At 42.6% G+C, this 21,660-nt stretch overlaps 1 protein-coding gene across 4 annotated transcripts in view; it reads right to left on the bottom strand.

The window, feature by feature from the left end:
• The window catches only part of RAPGEF5 (Rap guanine nucleotide exchange factor 5), a 219,423-nt gene extending 197,972 nt beyond the window's left edge, over nt 1-21,451 (bottom strand). For 2 of the 4 annotated variants that reach the window (XM_059933983.1, XM_059933981.1), the window contains exon 1: nt 21,173-21,250. Coding sequence is in view for 2 of the 4 variants with exons in the window: in XM_059933978.1 (XP_059789961.1) it covers nt 21,173-21,403 (231 nt within the window). In the remaining 2 variants the exon portion in view is untranslated. Of the gene's footprint in view, nt 1-21,172 lie in introns of all 4 variants that reach the window. The other 2 variants (XM_059933978.1, XM_059933979.1) reach the window with 2 other exon arrangements.
• Nucleotides 21,452-21,660: the final 209 nt, after the last annotated feature.

Consider the following 21,660-nt stretch of genomic DNA (forward strand, 5'->3'; position numbering starts at 1 on the left):
TGGCATTATATTTAGCAGCTAAAAGCCGAAATATATGTATACATATGCACAACTTCAGCTAGAAATGCATACTCACCAAACACTGAGATACTGCTTATTATTTGCCAGTCACTGTTTTAAGCACTTCTTACAAATATGAATGCATTTCTATCCTGGAAGCCACAGAACGGTTAAGTAACTTGCCTACAGTTTGTTCAGCTGGTGAACGGCAGAGAAACCCAGGCTGGTTGCTCTCAACATTCGTGCTCTTAATGCTTACATTCTGTGGCTTCTTCTCTGGAAACATCCTTGGTTCCTGCCCCTTCAGAAGCCTACCTCTCTAGTCTTGCAATAATTCTGCAGGCCATCCTGCCCTCCGACACCCTTCTAGTAATTTCAGAGTTGGTTTCTCGCGGTTGCAATCAAGACCCCTGACTGACTCAGTCCCAAATCCAATTACAGAGGCAAGTTTAGGTGAACACAAAAGGCTCCTCTGAACTCTGGCCCAGTAACAACTCAATTACCCAAGGACACTGGCAAGAGGAAGGTAGGCTTTGGCGGGGGGAGCGCATTATTTGTCACGTAAACGAGCCAAATCCTCATCCTATAAGGGTGGGAAGCAAGAGCTATCAGGAAGTTTATGAAAGCAAGAAACAGCGGGTTTTGTTTTTCTCAATGTCAAGCAGAAGGCAGGTGGATTTTGAGTGGTCATCCTCAAAAAACTTTGCAATTTTCTACCTGAGTCTACTGAGACAAGCAGCTATGGGTATCTTTAGGCCACAATTCCCTGGACTTCACATACAGAGAAATTTAAGAACTGGAAAAAGGCAGGCAGGATTAAAAGAAATACTCTCCTTTTTATCCAGTCAGCTGCCTCTCTTCCCACATGGGCCACCTCCTACGTTATCTTCCTCTGCCTGACCCAAGGTTGAGTTTGAGGGCAGCTGGCACTATGCTTAGCCGGCACTGAAGGTGGAGACCTGGCACTGAGCAGATGCAGCCGGAGGACAAGGTGCTGGAGGGGGAGGAGGTGGGGAGGAGCAGGGGAGAGAGGGGCCTCCATCTCCATCTGCCTGAGGCCACAAGGCAGGACCAACTCTGAGGGACCAACCAGAATGAGAGCAGACTGCCCTTTATCTCTCCTTCCTGGAACCAAAACAAAGAAACTTCAAAAAATGTCCTAAAGACAAATACCACCATTTAGTCATTTAAAAAGCATCCCCTTTCCCTCTATTTCCCCTCACATAAGCTGACTTGCACACGATTTTTCATTCAAACACACACACACACACTCTAATAATTTCTTTTTTTTTTTTTAACATCTTTATTGGAGTATAATTGCTTTACAATGGTGTGTTAGTTTCTGCTTTATAACAAAGTGAATCAGTTATACATATACCTATGTTCCCATATCTCTTCCCTCTTGCATCTCCCTCCCTCCCACCCTCCCTATACCACCCCTCTAGGTGGTCACAAAGCACTGAGCTGATCTCCCTGTGCTATGCGGCTGCTTCCCACTAGCTATCTATTTTATGTTTGGTAGTGTATATATGTCCATGCCACTCTCTCACTTTGTCACAGCTTACCCCTCCCCCTCCTCATATCCTCAAGTCCATTCTCTAGTAGGTCTGCGTCTTTATTCCCATCTTGCCCCTAGGTTCTTCATGACCTTTTTTTTTTTTTCCTTAGATTCCATATATATGTGTTAGCATACTGTATTTGTTTTTCTCTTTCTAACTTACTTCACTCTGTATGACAGACTCTAACTCCATCCCCCTCACTACAAATAACTCAATTTCATTTCTTTTTTCTCATAATTTCTTAAATAAGAGTCTCAGGAATCTAAGAGACCTTCTGTATGGAGACCACCTCTGGTCATATTTCTGACAGTTATATTCCTTTCAACACCAGGAACTTATTTTGAGTTCTTGCTAATTTTAAGCTCCCCATGAAAACAGAGAGGAAATCACTAAATCCTGGCATCCTGACCTTCCCCAATTCTCAGACCTCTCACTCCCAACATCTCCATCTCACAACAGACCCTCGGCCCCTGTCACCTGGACAACCTCCTCCCAAGGGATTTTGCTGCCTTCAACCTCTCCTCTCCCCATTCTGCACCGCACCCACCTAGACTAAACTTTAAGAAATGTTTTTGTCAACTGATGGTGACTGCAACCTTCACTGTTAGATCCTGTCCACATACTGTCTCAACACTATTCTGTCCCCCAAACCCATATATATATACCGCATGGAGTGGTTCTCAAATGTCAGTGTGAAGCACAATAAGAATAAAAACAATGTAGTACTTTTCTATAGAACTATGAAGAGCAGTTCTTTATTAGGGGGTTGTGTTCTGAAATGTGAAGTCACATATTAGTTCTCCCTTTTAAAAAAAAATTTACTAGGGCATTAAATACAAAGTCTGGCAACCTTTACAGCACACAGGTTTTCCAATGACACTTTCCATTGCTGATAACAAGGTTACTTAGCACAAAGACAAACTCAAGATCGTTCATCACCTTCCCTCAATTTACAGATCCAACCCTTTTACCCTGTACTCCTGCCCCAGCCAGGCCCATCCCTCAGTGTCCCTCCTCCATGCCATGCTCACTTCTGCCCTGACCTAGCCTACTGTCTTCTCTGCATGGTATAGTAAGTTAAGTCCTGCTCTCAAATACTACCTCCACCCAGTAGTTCCCTTCCATCCTGCTAATCAAGCCCAATCTCCTTTCTCCTCATGGTATATATTGTCTAAACCAATTATTCTTAAATGGGCCATCGTGACATCCTTAACTTAGTTGTATTTGCCACAAGAGCTTTATTATTAGTAAGAGAAATACTGAGGTTTAATTTTTTTAAATCAAAGCAGATTGGTTTTTTAAAACAATATACCGAATAGATCGGTGGAATTCTTATGGGAGAAACAATCTACCACTTGTTGACCGAGGATGCAACATAACCCTGGGATGGTCAAGCACGTGAGCACCATGACCACGCTTCCTGTGTCTCATGACAGAGGGAAAAGCTGAGAGCCACTGGAATGGATCAAGCAGCAATGGGCAAGAGGTTTTCCATGAAAGTTCATGACATATAGAGACAAATCTTAAGTCTTGGCATGTCACACTCAAAAAGAACAAACTTCCTCTTTTATACCTATACGCACTAGGCACTCCAATACTTGCTAAATTTTAATTACTACAAGCAGAATCAGACAAGTTTCTCCACCAGACTATGAGCTCCTTAAGTGGTCCCCCATCTAGCTCCCTTAGGGAATGGTAGCTGGTACGCTATAATATTTATTGAATTAAAAAGTGGTGAAGTTTTATGGAAGGAAATATATGTAAGTATACAACTTCATGTACACTTTAGAGGAAGTCTAATGGAAGAAAATATCCCCCATGTGTTCAAGCATTATTAAGAACCTACTATGCTCCAGGCACTGGTCTAATTTACAACCACGTATGAAACAGACAATAATCCTTGCCCTTGGGTAGCTTACATACTAGTGGGGAAAGACTGAGCATAAACAAAATAAATAACTTAATTATCAATTATTTATTAGAAGGTGGAATAGGACTAGGACACAGGAAGGAGGTAATGTTACAGTCTTAAATAGGGTTCCCAGTGCGTCTCATCAAGAGAATGGCCTTTGTGCAAAGACTTGAAGTAGGTGAGTGGGTATCTGGAGAAAGAAGTTTTCAGATAAAGAAAACAACAGGTGCAAAGGCCCTGAGGTGGGAGAATGCCCAGCCTGATGGACGACCAGCAACAAGGCCACTGGGGCTACAGCAGTGAAAGAGGGTAAGAATGTGGCTTTATTAGATCTGAGGACAAGACCGTCTTCTTTTGTCTATAAAGCAAATTCTTTGCACTGTTAACACACCACTCACATTTATTTCTAACGTAAAATATGTCAGAATCTCTGGGCAAATCAAAGTGCAGTATGTACAACCTTTGCTGCCTAATAACTAACCTTGATTGTTATTTTACACCTGCTTTGTTCTTTTCCTACTGTAACAGCGAGTTTAATTTTTGAGATCAAAGAACTGTCAGGAGCATAACTGCTCAGGAGAAGTCGTGTTTGCAAGTCTTCGTTAGGATACTGTGTGTCACATTTCATGGGAACTGGCAGATCTGTTCTCTTGCTTTCATTTGTGCTTTCATTTCTTTCTTGAGGTCTTAAAGAAGAGATAAGCCTATTTCTTAGAGCTGTATCCCAAATGATTAGTTTAACTGTGATGCAGCACATAAGATAAGACCAGATACCACCCTTACCAAGGTAACGTAGACCTAAACCTGGCAAACAGACAAAGCCCGGCCCCTATGTCACCTCCACTTAAAGTTTTCCTCTCGTCTCCAGCCCAGGGAGGTAGATGTTCCCCCTTTGTGCTTCTAGGTGCTTTTTGTTCTATCATAGTCATTATCATGCTATGTATTTTGCAATGTGTACAGCTTTATAAGACTATATTGTAACACTACAAACATGTTTACCTCCCCAGCTGGACCTACAAGACTGGTATTATGCCTTTATTCATTTCTGACTTCTCAGCTTCTGCAGCCTGAGGGAGACATTCCTAATATCTGTGTCCCTTTTCTCCTTCAGAGCTCCTGGGAAGAGGACACTTCCCTGATGCCTGGCTACGAGTGAGGTCATGTGACTTGCTCTGGCCAATGAGATGAGACCAAAAGTCCCTTCAGGCAGGTGCATTTAAATGCCCTCGTGAAATTCTCCATTCTTTCTTCACATTTCACAGTCATCGTGGAAGGTGAGGACATGGAAATGCATGATGGAAGCAGAGCCACCACATGGAGGACAGCTGCCCTGGCAAGCACCCAGACACAAAATGGTCTTTCTGTGAATAAGAAATAAACTTCTGCTGTGTGAAGCCCCAAAGATTTTGGGGTACTTTTGTTACTGCAGCAAAACCTAGGCTATCCTGACAAATCAGATGGTAGGTGCCTTATACAGATTTTTAGAAGGAAGAAAAGATACCAGGAAATGCGAAAGTGAGGATGACTCACTGGATGGCAGTCTGGGATGTAAGGGGTAGGTGCTACATTATTAAGAAGCTGCCTGCAGCGAAAGAATGATTAACAAAATCATTAATCCACTTTACTTTGTGTTCTGTTTAGCCTTGTACTCCCAAAGCTAATTGCTTAAATGAAGGTGCTACATTTATTACGGTCATTAAGAAATGAAACTGATTTTGAATTTCACAATCTTAGTTCTCACCAGAGGAATACCTTTTTGAATACATCCATTGACCTGGACAGAAGTCTCTATTTAAAGGAGGTAGTTTTGAAAATGTAATGTTAGTCAGAGTCAAACTCTGCATCCCCCAATAGAGACCAGTTACACAGTGGTTATTCAAGCTCTTGAAGAAGTTCCTCTCGTCTTGGGAAATTAAGGAAGGGAGGGGGAGAGGGTGATATAAGTGCTGTAAGAGCTTAAATCATCTTAAAAAAGAAAATTAAGGGAGGTTGGATCAGGGCTTCCCTGGGAGTCTTAATGATCTTTAACATGAAAAAGTGGGCTTGAATCACCCAAACTTCTAAAAAGAGCACGTAGCCTCCCCTTCCATATCAAACAGCCTTCAGCTGGAGCCAGGTAAATGGTAAAAGGATGAAGAAATAGGAGGGCTGTGCAGGGAAACAAGGAGAGCAAACAATAGGACGAGCTGATTCAGAGAAGACGTGCTGGGAAAATGGTCCACGAGAAAAGCCTTAGGGAAGAAAGCTTGGGGGAGGAGGAGGAGAGAAAAACAAGAAGGGTAGAGCCAAAGGAAACCAAACCCAAAATGAAGATGGATACCTCATTCCAAGGGAAGTGAGTAAGGAGATGAGTCCTCAAAACACCCGGACAAAGGCTCCCAGAGATTTCTCAGGGCCTAACCAGAGACGGAGATACTAAGAAGAGAAGGGCTCCTTCCCCAGGTAGGGAGATGGGGAGGTCTTCCACTCTAGGTCTTCCACTCTACCTTGTGGAAACAAGGTAGATCAGCAAGAACCATCCTCACCCCAGGGTCTGAGACTGGAAAGGAAGCCTACGATGGGGGCCCATCCATGCCCCCTCCTCTACACTGAGCTCCTCTTTGTTCCCTGGACAGGATACAAACTCTCTCAGGATCATCTGCACTAGAACCCCTCTTACTCCCTCTGGTCAGTTTCCACTAACAGGTGATGCTCACACATCACCCATTCAAGGCAGCCTCCATCTAGGAAGGCACCATCCCCCTCCTGGTAGACTTGGGATCCTCTCCTCCGTGGCTTGTCTTCTCTGGGTGCCCAGCCACCAAGTCCTACTGGATAAATGACCAGAAAGGAGGGAAAATTCAGCAAAAACAAAGGGCTCATATGCCTTAAATCTGTGCCACGGTTACACAAGGTGATTCATGATTTGCCTCAACTGTATGAGGTCACACTCCCAACTCCCTCACATAGCCATGTTTTCTGACACATAAATATATGAAAACCCAGAAAGAGGGAAAAAATTCCAGAATTCATTCTTCCTCATAGAGAATTTTTCTTCTTCCTAAAGAACTGTAACAACAGAAAATTTGAGATCAAGGGCCTGTTTTGTCTTTAAACATTTCATTTATTAAGACAAAGTATTAAGATAACCTTCACTATCCCCGCCAAAAAAAAAAAAAATCTCTAAAAGCTGTGAAATAGTTTCAACCTGGGCATAACATTTCAATATAAAAGAACTGATAAACACACAGAACTGGTACGAGTTTGTGCTGTGGTCTTGCTTCATGGTGAGGTTACTATAGATGATGATGTGGCTGAGTGCCAAAACCATGAAAAGCGTCTTTCACCTTATTGACACGCCCATCACTGGAACCCATGGGCAAAGGAACCGAAGGCCTAATTATTCTATTCAACTATCTGTTACTTTATGAATGTAGTTCTGGCAGGCATTTCAGAACATGTTCAATATACTGTGACAAAATTTAGCCAGATCAAAGTACCACAAAAAGACCTTATAACTCCTGTGTATAGACTAACAACGCTAAGGGTGTCTGAGAAAAGGGCAGGGGCTGGAAAACAAAAATCAAAAAACCTGTCTGGCAATTGTAGAAGAGGAATGCAAATTCTTCATATAAAAGCTTCTCTGACTCTGAACCCTAGCCATCCAAGTTTACGCTCAGGAATGATGCAGGAATGGCACTCGGGTCACATTTTGGCGCAGTTATAGCTTCTCACCAGAAACCTCCCAGGACCTTCTGAGGTTAACCCAGCATCAGTTTAGAGGCCAGGCCCCTTCCCTGCACTCCTCACCTCTACCCCCCACCTAAACTTCAGGGGCTGGGCCAATCACTGCCCATGCCCACTCCATTCACAAGGTTCTTCTCACCCAAGGCTACACCTTCTATTGTCACTCTTCCCAGCACTGCTCTTCCTTAGGCTCCTGTATCAATCAAGGGTCCTCTCAAAAGACAGCCTATCAAAGATGTGTGGGCAAGGTTCCGAGACCCAGCAGGCGAGGCTACAGAACACAGGCGTTAGTAATGACAAGGCTTTAACAGCCATAGGCAGGAGAGACTACGGGAAGACACAGCTTTACTGGAGGCTGGAGAGAGCCGAAAAGTGATGGAGGAGAGACTGCCCTGTTGTAGCTAGTAACAGATGGTCACAGTCACTGCCAGTACCACACTGAGAGAGAGAGGGAAGGGGCAGACATCCACCCCTGACTCCTTTCCTCCCCTGGCCTTCCACTGACTGAACCCAAACCAAAGCCACATGGCGCGAGCCCTAGTGAGGAACATCCAGGGGGCGGACTCCAAGGTATAGACCAGAACACAAAAGAGAGTGCAGGGGATTGACAAACAGAATTAATTCGCTCAGCTGCCACGGACCCTTTCTGTTTCAAATGCTCATTGCTTTTTGAACTGCCAGTCACTTTGTGGAAACCGATAAGGGGGAGTTTCCAATATTATTAATTCCATCAAGTTCTTATAGTCACAGACTGCCATCTTGGCTTGTCCTTCCATCATGGAGGCGGCAAACAGAAAACCAGGTAGACTCCTGGCCTCAGTAATTTCCTGATGTTGAAGGGGACCAAGCTTTTAAGGCCCTTTAGACCAGTGCGAGTCCATGACCCGGCAGCATTAACATCACCTGGAACCTGGCAGAAATGCACGTTCTTGGGCCCCATCCATGACCTATGAAATCAAAGTCTCTAAGATTGGGGCCGCAGAGTCTGTGATGTTTTTTTTTTGTTTGTTTTGTTTTTTAAATTTATTTATTTATTATTTATTTATTTTTGGCTGTGTTGGGTCTTCGTTTCTGTGCCAGGGCTTTCTCCAGTTGCGGCAAGCAGGGGCCACTCTTCATCGCGGTGCGTGGGCCTCTCACTATTGCAGTGTCTCTTGTTGCGGAGCACAGGCTCCAGACGCACAGGCTCAGTAGTTGTGGCTCACGGGCCTAGTTGCTCCGTGGCATGTGGGATCTTCCCAGACCAGGGCTCGAACCCAGGTACCCTGCATTGGCAGGCAGATTCTCAACCACTGCGCCACCAGGGAAGCCCCCAGAGTCTGTGTTTTAACAAGCTGTCAGGGACTCTCAGGTATGTGTATGCTACAGTTTGAGAAGTCCTCCTTTAGATCCCATCTTTGACAGCTTTAGGGAGAATAGACCATAGATATCCTATCAGAGACCCTTCCAGCCTAAGGAGCCCTTGACTCTTAACTTCCTTGCTGTGACCTTTAGCAAGATACCAATGTCTGAGCCTCTTACTTAACTGCTATCTCCATAACCAATATAACCTATTTCAGCTTTTCAAAGGGCTTTATCCTGAAATCCCTCAGATTTGTCATTTCAGGCAATGATGGTGATGGCAGCAAGGACAACAGCAGTAACTCACGCTAAGCCTTCTCAGCACAACCAGTTCTGTCTGAAAAGTGCTGTGCGTATTAATTTACTTCCACGCCCTCCCTGGGAGGTGGGCACTACCTTTGCTTCACAGCTGGTGAGGTTGTGCCCTATGTAAAAGCTCAGGAACTTGTTCTGTCTATATGCGAAAGGAATACCTACTCCAGAGCGATGAAAACAGTAAAATAAGAACGTGAAAGCACTTTGCAAATGTAAAGTCTTATATAAATGACAGCAGAGTGAACAGCCAACTACTGATGAACTGAATGTGCTGAGTTGTTTTAAGCTCTAACTTCATGAGATATGCAAGGTAGATTAGAATATGACTAGGAGGCTTCTTTTTTTTCTTTCTTTCTTTTTTTTTAAAGGAGCTATGTGCCAAGAAGAGTAGGAAATTTCAGTGTTTCAATGGGTACTATTTGAAGATTTTTCATAAATTTTAAACAGTAGAGGAAAACAAATATTGATGCTAATGTAAGGCTAAGAAATAGCTTTCACTGATGACAAGAAATAGCAAAAAACCTCTTATCTAAAAGATAAAACCACCTGGTAAGCTCTCGCCAGACACAAAGGACTGCTGTCACAAGTTCTCTTCTGACACCTCTCCCAGAATTCTGTTTATGGCCAAACAAATGATTTACTCTTCTAGAAACAGATTCATAGGTATGTCCTTTTTATTCTTTTGGTATGACAAGATTCTCAATTTAATCAGAATCTTCCTGTCCTTCAAATGCTCTTTCTACTAAAGCATTATCTTCCTCCTCTTCAACTCAAGAGATGAGGTGAATATTAAAGACCCATCTTTCCCTCTGTCTAAGATACACCCCAAAGTGTTCTGGCGGTTAAGTTGGCATCTCAGTGGAGAAAGACCACTGCTCCGACCTTGGTTGGGCAGACAAGGGCCAAGAAATGAAAACTGGTCCCCTCTCCCACCATCAATTCCATCATGATAGAATACTGGTATGCCATTTTAGAGACGGAGACTCAAAAATGTTATGTGACTTATTGACACAGTTGTTAAATGACAAACACACAGAAAAATGTCCTCTCTCCTATACCAAAGCCAAATTCTATTTTCATGGATTCAAACAGGCATCATACTTCCCCTAATATCTAAAAGGTAACGTCACACATCTTCTTTTTTGTTTTCCCCTACAAAAGAAGATTTCATACCTATATATAAATTCCCAGCACAATATGATGGAGTGAACCATTTGTAGTGTTTGTTCATTATAGTCAACATTTAGAGTGTTAGGCCAAACAGAAGTGATAAGCCATTCACTTCCCTCAGTAGTAACAGGCGAGAGCAAAACAAATTTACAGTCAGCACCAAAGGCAAAAGTGTTGGGCAATCATAAGTATTTGCATGTACACCTCATAACAGCTGCAGGTAAATGATTTGACAAGGTCAAATTAAACTGAACTGAACAGCAAAACCACCAATGGGGCTAGAGCGTAAGTTGCCAGACAAGTTAGAAAAAAAATACAGGAAGACTATCAGCTAGATTGCAGAAGCCCTGGTTTTCCGGACTCTTTAACTTTAGAAAGGTATGTTTTCCTTTATTAGAAATCCTGAATTATGTTTTTTCTACAGATAACACAAATGGTGCAAAATGCAAAGAAAAGCATTTTACGAGGGAGAAGCCAATGCCTCGTGAACAAAGCAGGTAAAACATAAAAAAGATTAACTGAGTCACAAAAGATAAGATCTGCCAACTCCCCACACAATGTACAGTGACTCAAAGGCCAAGTCTAAATCTATTGGCATTTGGGTATACTCATGGTTCTTAGTTTTTAAAAAAAAAAGGAATTTATATGGGAAGTTTAACTTCTAAATTTTACTTAAAAAAAATCTGGAGGGAACCAATAATAAACTTTCTATGTGTATATAATTTCACCTTCAACATTACTTTAAGGATATTCATGCTTTTTGTAGGAAAAAATTTAAATGTATTTTCCTCTGTCATTTAAGCCATTAGGTAACCAATTATCAGTGCTCAGATAAATTGTTAATATACTCTTCATTCAATTTTTCACACTTCACAAATAGGGGTTTTGTTTGTATGCACCATTTATTTTTTAACAGGAGAAAATCAAACAAAAGTTTAATAACATGTATACATGGGAGAGACCCAGAAGTGAGTGATTTGTATGCACCATTTTAAAGCTGTGATTTACTTTGATATTTCTACAGATAAACTATTCAGCTACATTTAAAAACTAAAACATGGCTTACTATAGTTGTTTTATTCTAAGACACCAAAATTTTAAGGTATATTATCAATTTAATAATAGTTTTACAAGGAAAAAAGTAATATCCCATTAAATGACCACATCAATTTAACATACATCCCTATTTCAAAAGTATTAAAATGAAAAAGAGAGAGAGACTGTAATCAAGGAAATACATTCTTTTATTTGGAGAGAGGATACAGCAGAACAGGCAGACCTTGTAACATGGAGCCAGATTTCCTGGGTTCAAATCTTGGCTCCTCTACTTATTAGGTGATCTCAGGCAACCTACCTAGCCTCTTTGTACCTCATTTTCCACTTTAGACAAGAAGAAGACAATGAGAGCAACTGCCACACAAGGCTGTTATGAGGATTCAATCGGTTAATGTTCTGAAAGTACCTCAAACGACCGGGACATGATAAATGTTATATAAGAATCTGTTAAATAATAATAGTTATCACCACCAACACCACCACCTCCCAGGGCTCACTGAAGCTTTTGCTACATTTAGAGGTGAGCAATTTCCAATTCAACAAGCCAATAAAATGCTTTAATTCGGGAAAATATTTACTGAACGAGCACTTCATACTATGCCAGATTTTTAGAGGAAGATAAGAAGTAAAATAATTATAGAACCATGGTGCTGCTTCTAGAAGAAGGGCCTTTTAACTAGGGGTGTGTGGCGACCCAGGCTTCAGAACATCCACAAGCCCTCTGAAATGAGATGCAAAATTATGTCTGCACGTGCATTTTTCTAGGGTGCTATCCCAGATTCCTGAAAAGGCTTGGGTTCGGGGGGGGGGGGGGGGGGCGGGGAGTTAAGAGCCATTTGCTTCAGGTAATCACACATTAAAAGGTAAATATCCCAAAGCTTAACTTTATTAAAAGATACTTGTGTATTCTCAATAACTTGATTCACTTATAAATGGGTTCATTTACTTTGACAGGTATGCACACTTCCCCCTTCCTAATCTAAAGTTTCTTAATTATCAAACAAGTCATCTTCAGAAATGTAACTCCTGGGTTACCAGAAACTCATTCTACCTTCTCTGCCAGTCTTCCTGAAAAGGAACCTACTTGCTTTATAGATCTCCAAGTCTATTTGTAATACGGAGCTAGTCAGCTTCCAAACCACGTGAGCAATGGCTTCCAGAATGAGTCATCCCAAACCTTCATGTTTCTTGTACAATGGCTGATATTGCTGGGAGATGACGGACAGCTGCTACTCAAGCCATCGCCAAATCTTGCGAGTAATTATAGATCGATCCTGGAAGCCATTACTAAAGACATGGGAAAGAAAATAAGCTGTGTTTTGCACTAAACTTGAAATGTCTGGGGCCCCCAGTGTTTCTTATAAGTACCATGCACTAACCTATTGTGCCACTGGAGCTCCTTGGGGCACCCATTGTTTCAATACACCACGTTATAATTATTGTCAAAGTCTTAGACAACACGGTTTTGGGGAAAGGCCACAGATTTTGGAATCAGACGGTCCTGGGCTCCATTCTACCTATACTATTTCCTAGCTGGGTAATCATGGAAGGCTACTTAATCTCTCTGTACTGTAGTTTCCTCACAGATGAAAATACCTCCTCCCTTTAGGGGACTATTGAAGTTTCAATCTGATAAAAGACATGCCAGAATCCACAGTGGTGTCTGTGGACTTTCCCTTTTCCATACCCATTTATGAATGATACATCATAATAATAATTAGCCATGGAAAAAAAGTCATTGATTTTAACTATTTCAACTTCCCATAAAATCTTAATAACCTCTCACAAATTACTCCTAGGTAACATATTCATTACTGGAAAGATCAGTATTCATAACCAGGGTTGTTATGAAATACTGAGGCAAAAAAAATGACAAGTACTCCCAAGTCATCCCCAATGAATTTTCTCCCACCTTTCCATCTATTTTTAGCTGCACAATTACCAATTACTGCCAAGTCAATTTAAGAAACAGTGCAAGTGTGAAACACAGACTATTTTGTATGGTACCAGTATTTAGACACTATCTAAAATATTCACTATATGTTAGGACATCGCGTTTTTTAAAAACTTGGAAACTGACATTGCATATGAAAGCAAAATTTTTTGCGCCTAGATTTCCATAAATATGTCTATGAAAGTCCATTTGCCTAGAATAAGCATCCAGCTGGGGAAGGAAAAATTTAAGCTCCAATGTGTCCAAAACGTCCCATACATTGTCTCTCAGAAAAACCTGATCCACAGTGTATCTCATTACAGAGGAAGAAACTGAGGCTTAGAGAGCTCAGAGAATAACATGCAAGGATACATGCAGAGAATAACATGCAAGTGACAGCCCTGTGACTCAAACCCAGTTTCTGAAGCTGTGGCCCAAGCTCTTTTCCTCTGATCTAATTATGCAACCAAAGCCTGTGTGAGGGGGTCGGAGGGGAGAGAAAGAAAGTCAATATGGCATTAACTTGCCCATGAGGTCCTTTGCTAGAATTACAAGAAGTTAAAATAGAATAAATGAATCTGTAATTTCTTTTCCTTCTTCCCAAATATTTTTAGAGGTGACATTCACAGAGTTTTACTTCACTTATAGCCATGGTCGACATAGTTCTATGATATGAAAGTTCGAGCTGGTAGGAAGTCAATGTTTCTCAAATAAAACCAACATGTACCCTCATATCTGACCTGACTCACCTTTCCTGAAAGATGCACGCCTCCCTTAATGGCCTTTATCTTCTGACAGGCTACCGTAAGCAGATTAAGAAAAGAAGTAAGCAGGATGAATTCACAAGCTTTTTGGATTGATCAAGGTGGGCCTGGGTGTTTTTGCTTAGGACACACTGAATGCAACTTTTAATCTTAGTAAATATTAGTTACCGTACACCTATAACCACAGTAGTTCCCCTCCCCCCAGCCCTCCACCCCTCTACCCCAATCCCAGTAGGTGGATCACAAGCCTCTTTGTGCTCCAATGAAAGAAAAGTTAACGTGTGGCATTATCAACAGCATGAACTGACCACTCAGAGTGGAAGGTCATAGGGGCAGGTACAATAAAGCTATGGGCATTCAGAATAAATAGACCCTTTGCCCTCAGTGCATTTGAGACTGGATTCAAACCTCCCTTCCCCTACCCATTCAGTGATCTTGGGCAAGTTACCTCTGGGTTTCAGTTTCCTCATCTGCAGAATACAAATAATAGCATTGAACACACAAGCTTCTAGTGAGGGTTAAAGTTTACATAAGAACATGCAAGGCACATAATTAAGTGCTATGAAGGGTTAGCCACTGATTTTAATTTAAATACAAGGAACAAATTACATGCTTTGCCTATGAGAAGTGTGTATAAAATGACTATAAATTGGCCATACTGGTATAATTTGGAGCAGAATGTCCTTCTCAATCAACAAAGTCTTATTTCCAGCAGAGGAGGGTGTTAAGTCACACCTAAAACATTCCAGCTCGGACACAGGAAATGGGCAGCTCTGATCTTCTCTGAGAGGGAGTCATGGGGTAGAGATTGTAATAAATGAAAAAGTGAGAACTTCCAGTTTCTCAAGTCTGAAGAGCACTTGTCACGTCATCGGGATCCTGCCTGAGTGAAGGGTGGCTCAAGGGAAGAGGTCAGGGGAGAGAAGACTAATGCAAAGGCTGAGCATCACTGGAGGACTTTGGTGAACAAACTGGAGCAACTGGTGAATCATTCTAGCTGCTGTAAATGAAACAGATTTCAAGGAGATGAAGAAAGTGGTAGAACACTGCAGAAAATATCACAGCAGCCAAAGCCCAAAATAAGCCAGTCCCAGCAGTCTGACAGTATATATAGAAAGAGGGCATGGTAGTTACCAGTTATTTTATTAGAGGGAGAAAATGACAGTCTTAGAAACATCTGATGAGAAGAATTTTAAAAGAAACAATAACTTAAGATGAAAGGCTTAAAATAAAGGTTGAAAAAAAATGCAACCGCTAGGAGAGGAAAAAGTTGGGGGAAACAAATGGTTTTCAGTAAAAAGAATCAGTACTCCTTGGAAAATGGCTGATTTTGGGTCTGGAGCAGGAAATGGACAAGATAAGCTTAGAATACCTTGTGCTGGAAAGCAAGAAAGGTATTAGAGACTACTAGGGCCTTGTAAAAAGTATACAGGAGATGGGTTCCCTTGTGGCGCAGTGGTTGACAACCTGCCTGCCAATGCAGGGGACACGGGTTCGAGCCCTGGTCTGGGAAGATCCCACATGCCGCGGAGCAACTAGGCCCGTGTGCCACAATTACTGAGCCTGCGCGTCTGGAGCCTGTGCTCCGCAACAAGACAGGCCGCGATAGTGAGAGGCCCGCGCACCGTGATGAAGAGTGGTCCCCACTTGCCGCAACTAGAGAAAGCCCTAGCACAGAAATGAAGACCCAACACAGCCAAAAATAAATAAATAAATAAATAAATAAACAAATAAATAAATAAAAATTAAAAAAAAAAGTATACAGGAGATAAGTATAAACTGAGCACCAAGAAGAATACTGACTTCAATGGATTGAAACAAATACATTAAGATCCACAAGATCTTACTGATACTTGAAAAAGAAAAACTCATTGATTATCATGGGAGGTTGTTAGGGCACTAAATCATAACTCAGAAAATTGATAGAAGGAAAAAACTAAGCTTTTTCCCTGTCTTTCCTACACGATTTGATTTTCAGGAGACCTAAGTAGTTCATGAGGGTAAATTCTTTATAGACAGAATCCCAATTGATAAATGCAAGAGGAATGATAGATTTACATCATCATCATTTTGCAACCTCTAATGAAATGGATCTAGGTTACAATCATCAATGATTGATGCTACAATCATTAGGTGAAAGGTAGAAGGGTAAGATGACGCTACCTAAACCCACTAATCACTTTGATATCTCAAAGAGAGAAACATCCAGACATCACATGTCTCGTGATGTGATGCAACACTTTTACACAGTAACACCTACCAAGGATGCTCGCCTTTAAGTCTGAATCTAATCAAGCCTCTACATCTCACAGCCAGATTATAGGAAACATGGAAAATAAAGGTACAAATTAGACAACACCACAAGTAAGAAGTCAGCCCAGAAGCGGGACATTCTACCTGACAAATTACCCGCTATCTCCATCAAATCAAAGGCGTGAAAAAAGAAGGGGGGGAGGGGTTGTTATAAAATAATATTGGAAAACCTAACAACCAAATGCAATGTGTAGACCTTGTTTAATTCCTGACTGCAACAAATCATAAGTGAAAAGACACCTTTGAGAAAAATTAAATATGGGAATTACATTAAGGAATTTTGTTAATATTTTTAGGTTTGAGAAAGGTATACAATTTTTATGTTTTTTTCTTTTTTTTTTTTAAGGAAAAAAGCCCTTATCAGAGATATAAACTGAAACACTTATGAATGAGGTGACATAATATTTAGGATTTTGCTTTAAAATATACCAGCCCCCATTAAAAAAAAGTGGGGAAAGGAGAAATAAGTGAAACAAAATTGGCAAAATGTTAATAGCTGCTGAAGGTAGGTAGTAATTACACTAATCTCTCATAATCTCCATAACACAAAGTTTAAAAAAAGAAACAAACAATTAAATGGTTTCGGTGGAAATTCCATCTGTGCCTTATCTTACCACTGACTTTTTTAGGAGGTCCTCCCAGAAAGAAAAATTTAGTCATTCCCCACTTAGCCTAAAGCAGTGCAAAGAGTCTTAATCAGTTTGCATTCTGAATTCAATATGATTAGAAGTGACTGAACCAAGGAACCAGGAGTTCTTGTAGTAACAAATGTCAGCTTAATTTTTACTCATAAGAGACAGCCTACAAGGCGCCTGGGTTGGGCAATACAACCCACAAAGAGCTTATCAGATGACAGTTGATGTCAGATTGTCAAGATCTGTGGGAGCCCAAGACAGCATGAGCAAGAGACTCACATATTCCTAAATCAGATCTTGGTCAATACAGAAGTTGCAAACTTTCTTACCAACTTGTGTAATGCACAAAGCTACTTTCTTACCAGTAGTAATGAATTTGTGCTAACTTGTCCCTATAATCAGTCAGCTGTAATCTGGAAGTAAGGCCCATGAGATACAAAACTAAAGGTCCACAAAAAGATCTAAGCCATGATTTATTTGCACTGGTATCACTGCCCTAACCAAGGGGCTAACCATATGACCCCAGGTGCTTACAAGTCATCCACTGGTTTGGCACATATTTCTCATGCTTTTCTCTTTCCTTCAAACCCTTCTGTTATGGACTGAATGTTTGTGTTCCCCGAAAATTCATATGTTGAAGCCATAAGCCTCAAGATGATAGTGTTTGGAGGGGCTTTGGGAGGTACTTAGGGTTAGACTAGGTCATGAGGGTGGTGTCTCCAAGATGGAATTAGTGGCCTTATAAGAAAAGGGAGAGAGATCAAAGAATTAGAACAAAAAATTCTAAAATTTGTATGGAAACACAAAAGACTCCAAGTAGTCAAAGCAGTCTTAAGAAAGAGAACAAAGTTATAGGTATCACACACACCCTGATTTCAAACTATACTACAAAGTTACAGTCATCAAAACAGTACGGTACTGGCACAAAAACAGGACACACAGATCAATAAAACAGAATAGAGAGCCCAAAAATAAACCCACGCTTATATGGTCCATTAATCTATGACAAATGAGGCAAGAATATACCTTTTCAATAAATGGTGCTGGGAAAACTGGAGAGCTATACAGCAAAAGAATCAAACTGGACCATTTTCTCACAACATATACAAAAATAAACTCAAAACGGTTGAAGGACTTAAATGTAAGACCTGAAACCATAAAACTCCTAGAAGAAAACATAGGCAGTACACTCTGATATCAGTCTTAGCAATATATATATATATATATATTTTTTTTTTTTTTGAATCTGTCTCCTCAGGCAAAGGAAACAAAAGAAAAAATAAACAAATGGGACTATATCAAACTAAAAGGCTTTTTCACAGTGAAAGAAAACAATCAACAAAATGAAAAGGCACCTTACTGAATGGGAGAAGATATGTGAAAACGATATATCCAACAAGGGGCTAATCCAAAATATATAAAGAACTCATACAACTCAACATCAAAAACAAAAACAAAAATAACCCCATTTAAAAAAGGACCTGAAGAGACATTTTTCCAAAGAGGACATGCAGATGGCCAACAGGCACATGAAAAGATGCTCAACATCACTAATCATCAGGGAAATGCAATTCAAAAACCACAATAAGATATCACCTCACATCTATCAGAATGACTATCATCAAAAAGACAACAAACAACAAGTGTTGGCGAGGATGTGAAGAAAAGGGAACTCTCCTGCCCTGCTGGTTAAGGTTATAATTGGCACTGCCAATATGGAAAACAGTATGGCGGTCCCTCAAAAAATTAAAAATAGAACCACCACATGATCCAGCAATTTCACATCTGGGTATTTACCCAAAGTAAACAAAAGCATTAATTGGAAAAGGTATATGTGCCCCTACGTTCACTGCCACATTATTTACAATAGCCAAGATATGGAAACAAGCTAAGTGTCCACTGATAGATGAATGGATAAAGATGGCACATATACATATAATGAAAGATTACTCAGCCATTAAAAAAAAAAATGAAATTTTGCCATTTGTGACAACATGGATGGATCTAGAGGGTATTCTGCGAAGTGAAATAAGTTAGAGAAAGACACATACTGTATGAGCTCATATGTGGAATCTAAAAAACAAACAAAATGAAAATAGGCTCAAAGATACAGAGAATAAACAGGTGGTCATGGGTGGTGGGGGGCAGCAAAATAGGTGAACAAGATGAAGAGGTACAAATCTCCAGTTCTAAAATAAATAAGTCATGGGGATGTCATATACAGCATAAGGAATATGGTCGATAATATTGCAATAACTTTGTGCGGAGACAGATGGTAACTAGACTTGTGATCATTTTGTTATGTATGCAAACGTCAAATCACTATGTAGTACACCTGAAACCAACATAATATTGTATGTCAACTATATTTCAATTTAAAAAACAAAAAAGAAAAGGGAAAGAGAGAGAGATCTCTCTCCCTCCATGTGCACCAAGGAATGGTCACGTCAGGACACAGCAAGAAGGTGGCTGTCTACAGGCCAGGAAGAGAGTTCTCACCAGAAACCAAATCTGCTGGCACCTTGATCCTGGACTTCTCAGCCTCCAAAACTGTGAGAAAATAAGTTTCTGTTGTTTAAGCCACCCAGCCTATGGTATTTTGTTATAGCAGCCTGAACAAACTAATATGGGTATATATTTCACTTATTTTTCTCTTTCTTTCAAATCCTTTCCAACTCCTTTGATGGGAAGGTTCCAAAAACACAAAGGTGGTTCCAGAGCCAAAGGAGGGGAAAATAGTTGAAAATTACGGGCTTCCAATGTTGGAAAATTTGACAATCCTCCTCCAATAAAAAAACTGGCCATGCACTTATGAAATGTGTTTGGAATGTCCCAAAGAGAAGTCATACAGTATTAGAACTAAAGAAGGGCCAATAAAGTATACACTATTTGAAGTAACCGCATTCAGAATAATTAAGTACATATGTGTATAGGCAAGGTCCACCACAACATCATCCCAGGCAAGGGAAACACAAGCCTCTATGCAGATGAACACTCCAGATCTATTTATAAAGAAACCCTCAGCAATTCTGCTCACAGATTGCCTGGCTTCCCTCACATCTTCAGTATTCTGTGCCGTGAAAAAGTAACTGTCAAGGATAATAGGAACATGATTTGACCTACTTTTCCCTAGACGCCTGCAAGGTCTATAACTCTGGTTCTTGTGTTTATTTAGTCATCACATCTTTGGGACACATTTCCTCGCTTTCTTTGCAGGCAATCCTGTACGCCACACGTTAAGGTCATTTGTGGGTAATTCCTAAACTCCCCTGGTCATGGACTTCAAGATGTCCTATTACACTCCGCTAATCCTCAAAACATCCTTCTGAGGTAGATCATGTACAGTCATCCCTACGCGGGAAGAAAAATTCTTAGGAAAGGAGGAACACAGCCTAGAAAGGCAGAAGACCTCCATCAATTCAGACCCTTCCCTGACCAAAGGAAGCCATTCCAAACCCAGTGTTTCTCCCTAACTCTCAAGTTTCCACAAACCTATCTTGCAAGAGCTGAAAATCCCCCAGTAAGATCTTTTAAGACAGACAACCAAGACTTCTTTTTTAACTTACAGTCCAAAAAATCTACACTGTGGTAGCTTCTCGGTCAAGTCTCCTTAAGGATGGCAAATTTTTAAAAGCTCAGTAAAACCCACCAAAAGGTGCCCAAGGCCCCGGTGAGCAAGGACACCTGACAAGTCAGCCCCGTGGCCAGAGGCCCCGGCAGGGCCTGCTGGGTGACTTATGAAAGACCCCAGGCCGCCCCACTTCTCTTAACTGCAAAACACGTCTGACCTGCTCGGGCCATTAGATGCCCTTAGAACCCAATAAGGCACCGTCCTCCACCAGGAAATCCTATCGAACACAACAGCAGGAAGTCAATATTTAAGATTCTGGGGGTGTCGCCGAGTACTAAGTGCTGGCGACTTGGGAACCCGGGAGCTAAAGCTCGCCCCGGAGCTTCCAACTCCGGGGTCTCCCCCTCGTCCGTAGCGTCGGCCAGAGCCAGTGACGATGCCCAAAGCTTGCAACGGGGCGTTCAACACCAGCGCACACGTCTCATGCCCCCTGTAAACGGAGATCCCACTCGTGGGGCCTGAGGCTCGCTGTCGGGAAAGGGCTGGCAGACTGTTAGGCATCGGACACCTGCAGCTCCCCCTCTGGGGACAGGCAAACGGCCCTTCTTCCGGCGATGCTCACGGTCCCGCAGCCTGAATCCAGGTGCGCTTGGGTTAAGTCAGGTGCGTATGGGGGAAGGGCAAACCGTCGCTCCCCTGGGGGAACCCCACGACCCCGCCGTCCCGGGCCAATCTTCTGCCCAGTCCCTCACAAGGGGGCCCCTCCCGGAACCTCCCCAACTTCCAGACGCCCCCCTCGGTCGCCCGCGAGGGTGGGCGCAGGCTCCACGTGCGCGCCGCCCACGCCCATCCCGGCCGGCAGGACCCGGCCACTCACCCGGCCCCCGGCTGCGCTGCGCTTCCTCCGCAGAGTGAGGCCGCTCCGCAGCAGCGCCGGCAGGTCCCGCAGCCGCGGCCGCGGCGGCACCTGCAGCGGCTCGCGCTCCGGCTCGCGGGCGCTGGGGCTGCGGCGAAAGGCGCCGTCCGCCGCCGCCACTGCCGCCGCCGCGGCCAGGGCCGGACTCTCGCACGGCGGCTGCATCTTGACGGAGCCCACGGCCATCCTCATGCCCTGAAGGCGGCTGCGGCTGCGGCGCCGGCGGCCCCTCTTCACCGCGCTCGCCTCCGCGCGCCGTCCACGCCTTTGCCAGGCAGTGAGAGGGCGCGACTGCGGCTCGGGCGCGGGGCGCGCAGCCAGCCGCTGCCCATTGGCGCGCGCCGCGGTCCCCGCCAGGCTCAGCCCCGCGCACCTCCCCCTCCCCGCCCAGGTGCGCCCGGCCCGGCCTCGCCCCGCCCCGCCCCGCCCCGCCCCGCCCTCTCCGGCGG

This window comes from Balaenoptera ricei, chromosome 9 (assembly GCF_028023285.1).
Source record: "Balaenoptera ricei isolate mBalRic1 chromosome 9, mBalRic1.hap2, whole genome shotgun sequence".
Classification (NCBI taxonomy): Eukaryota; Metazoa; Chordata; class Mammalia; order Artiodactyla; family Balaenopteridae; genus Balaenoptera; species Balaenoptera ricei.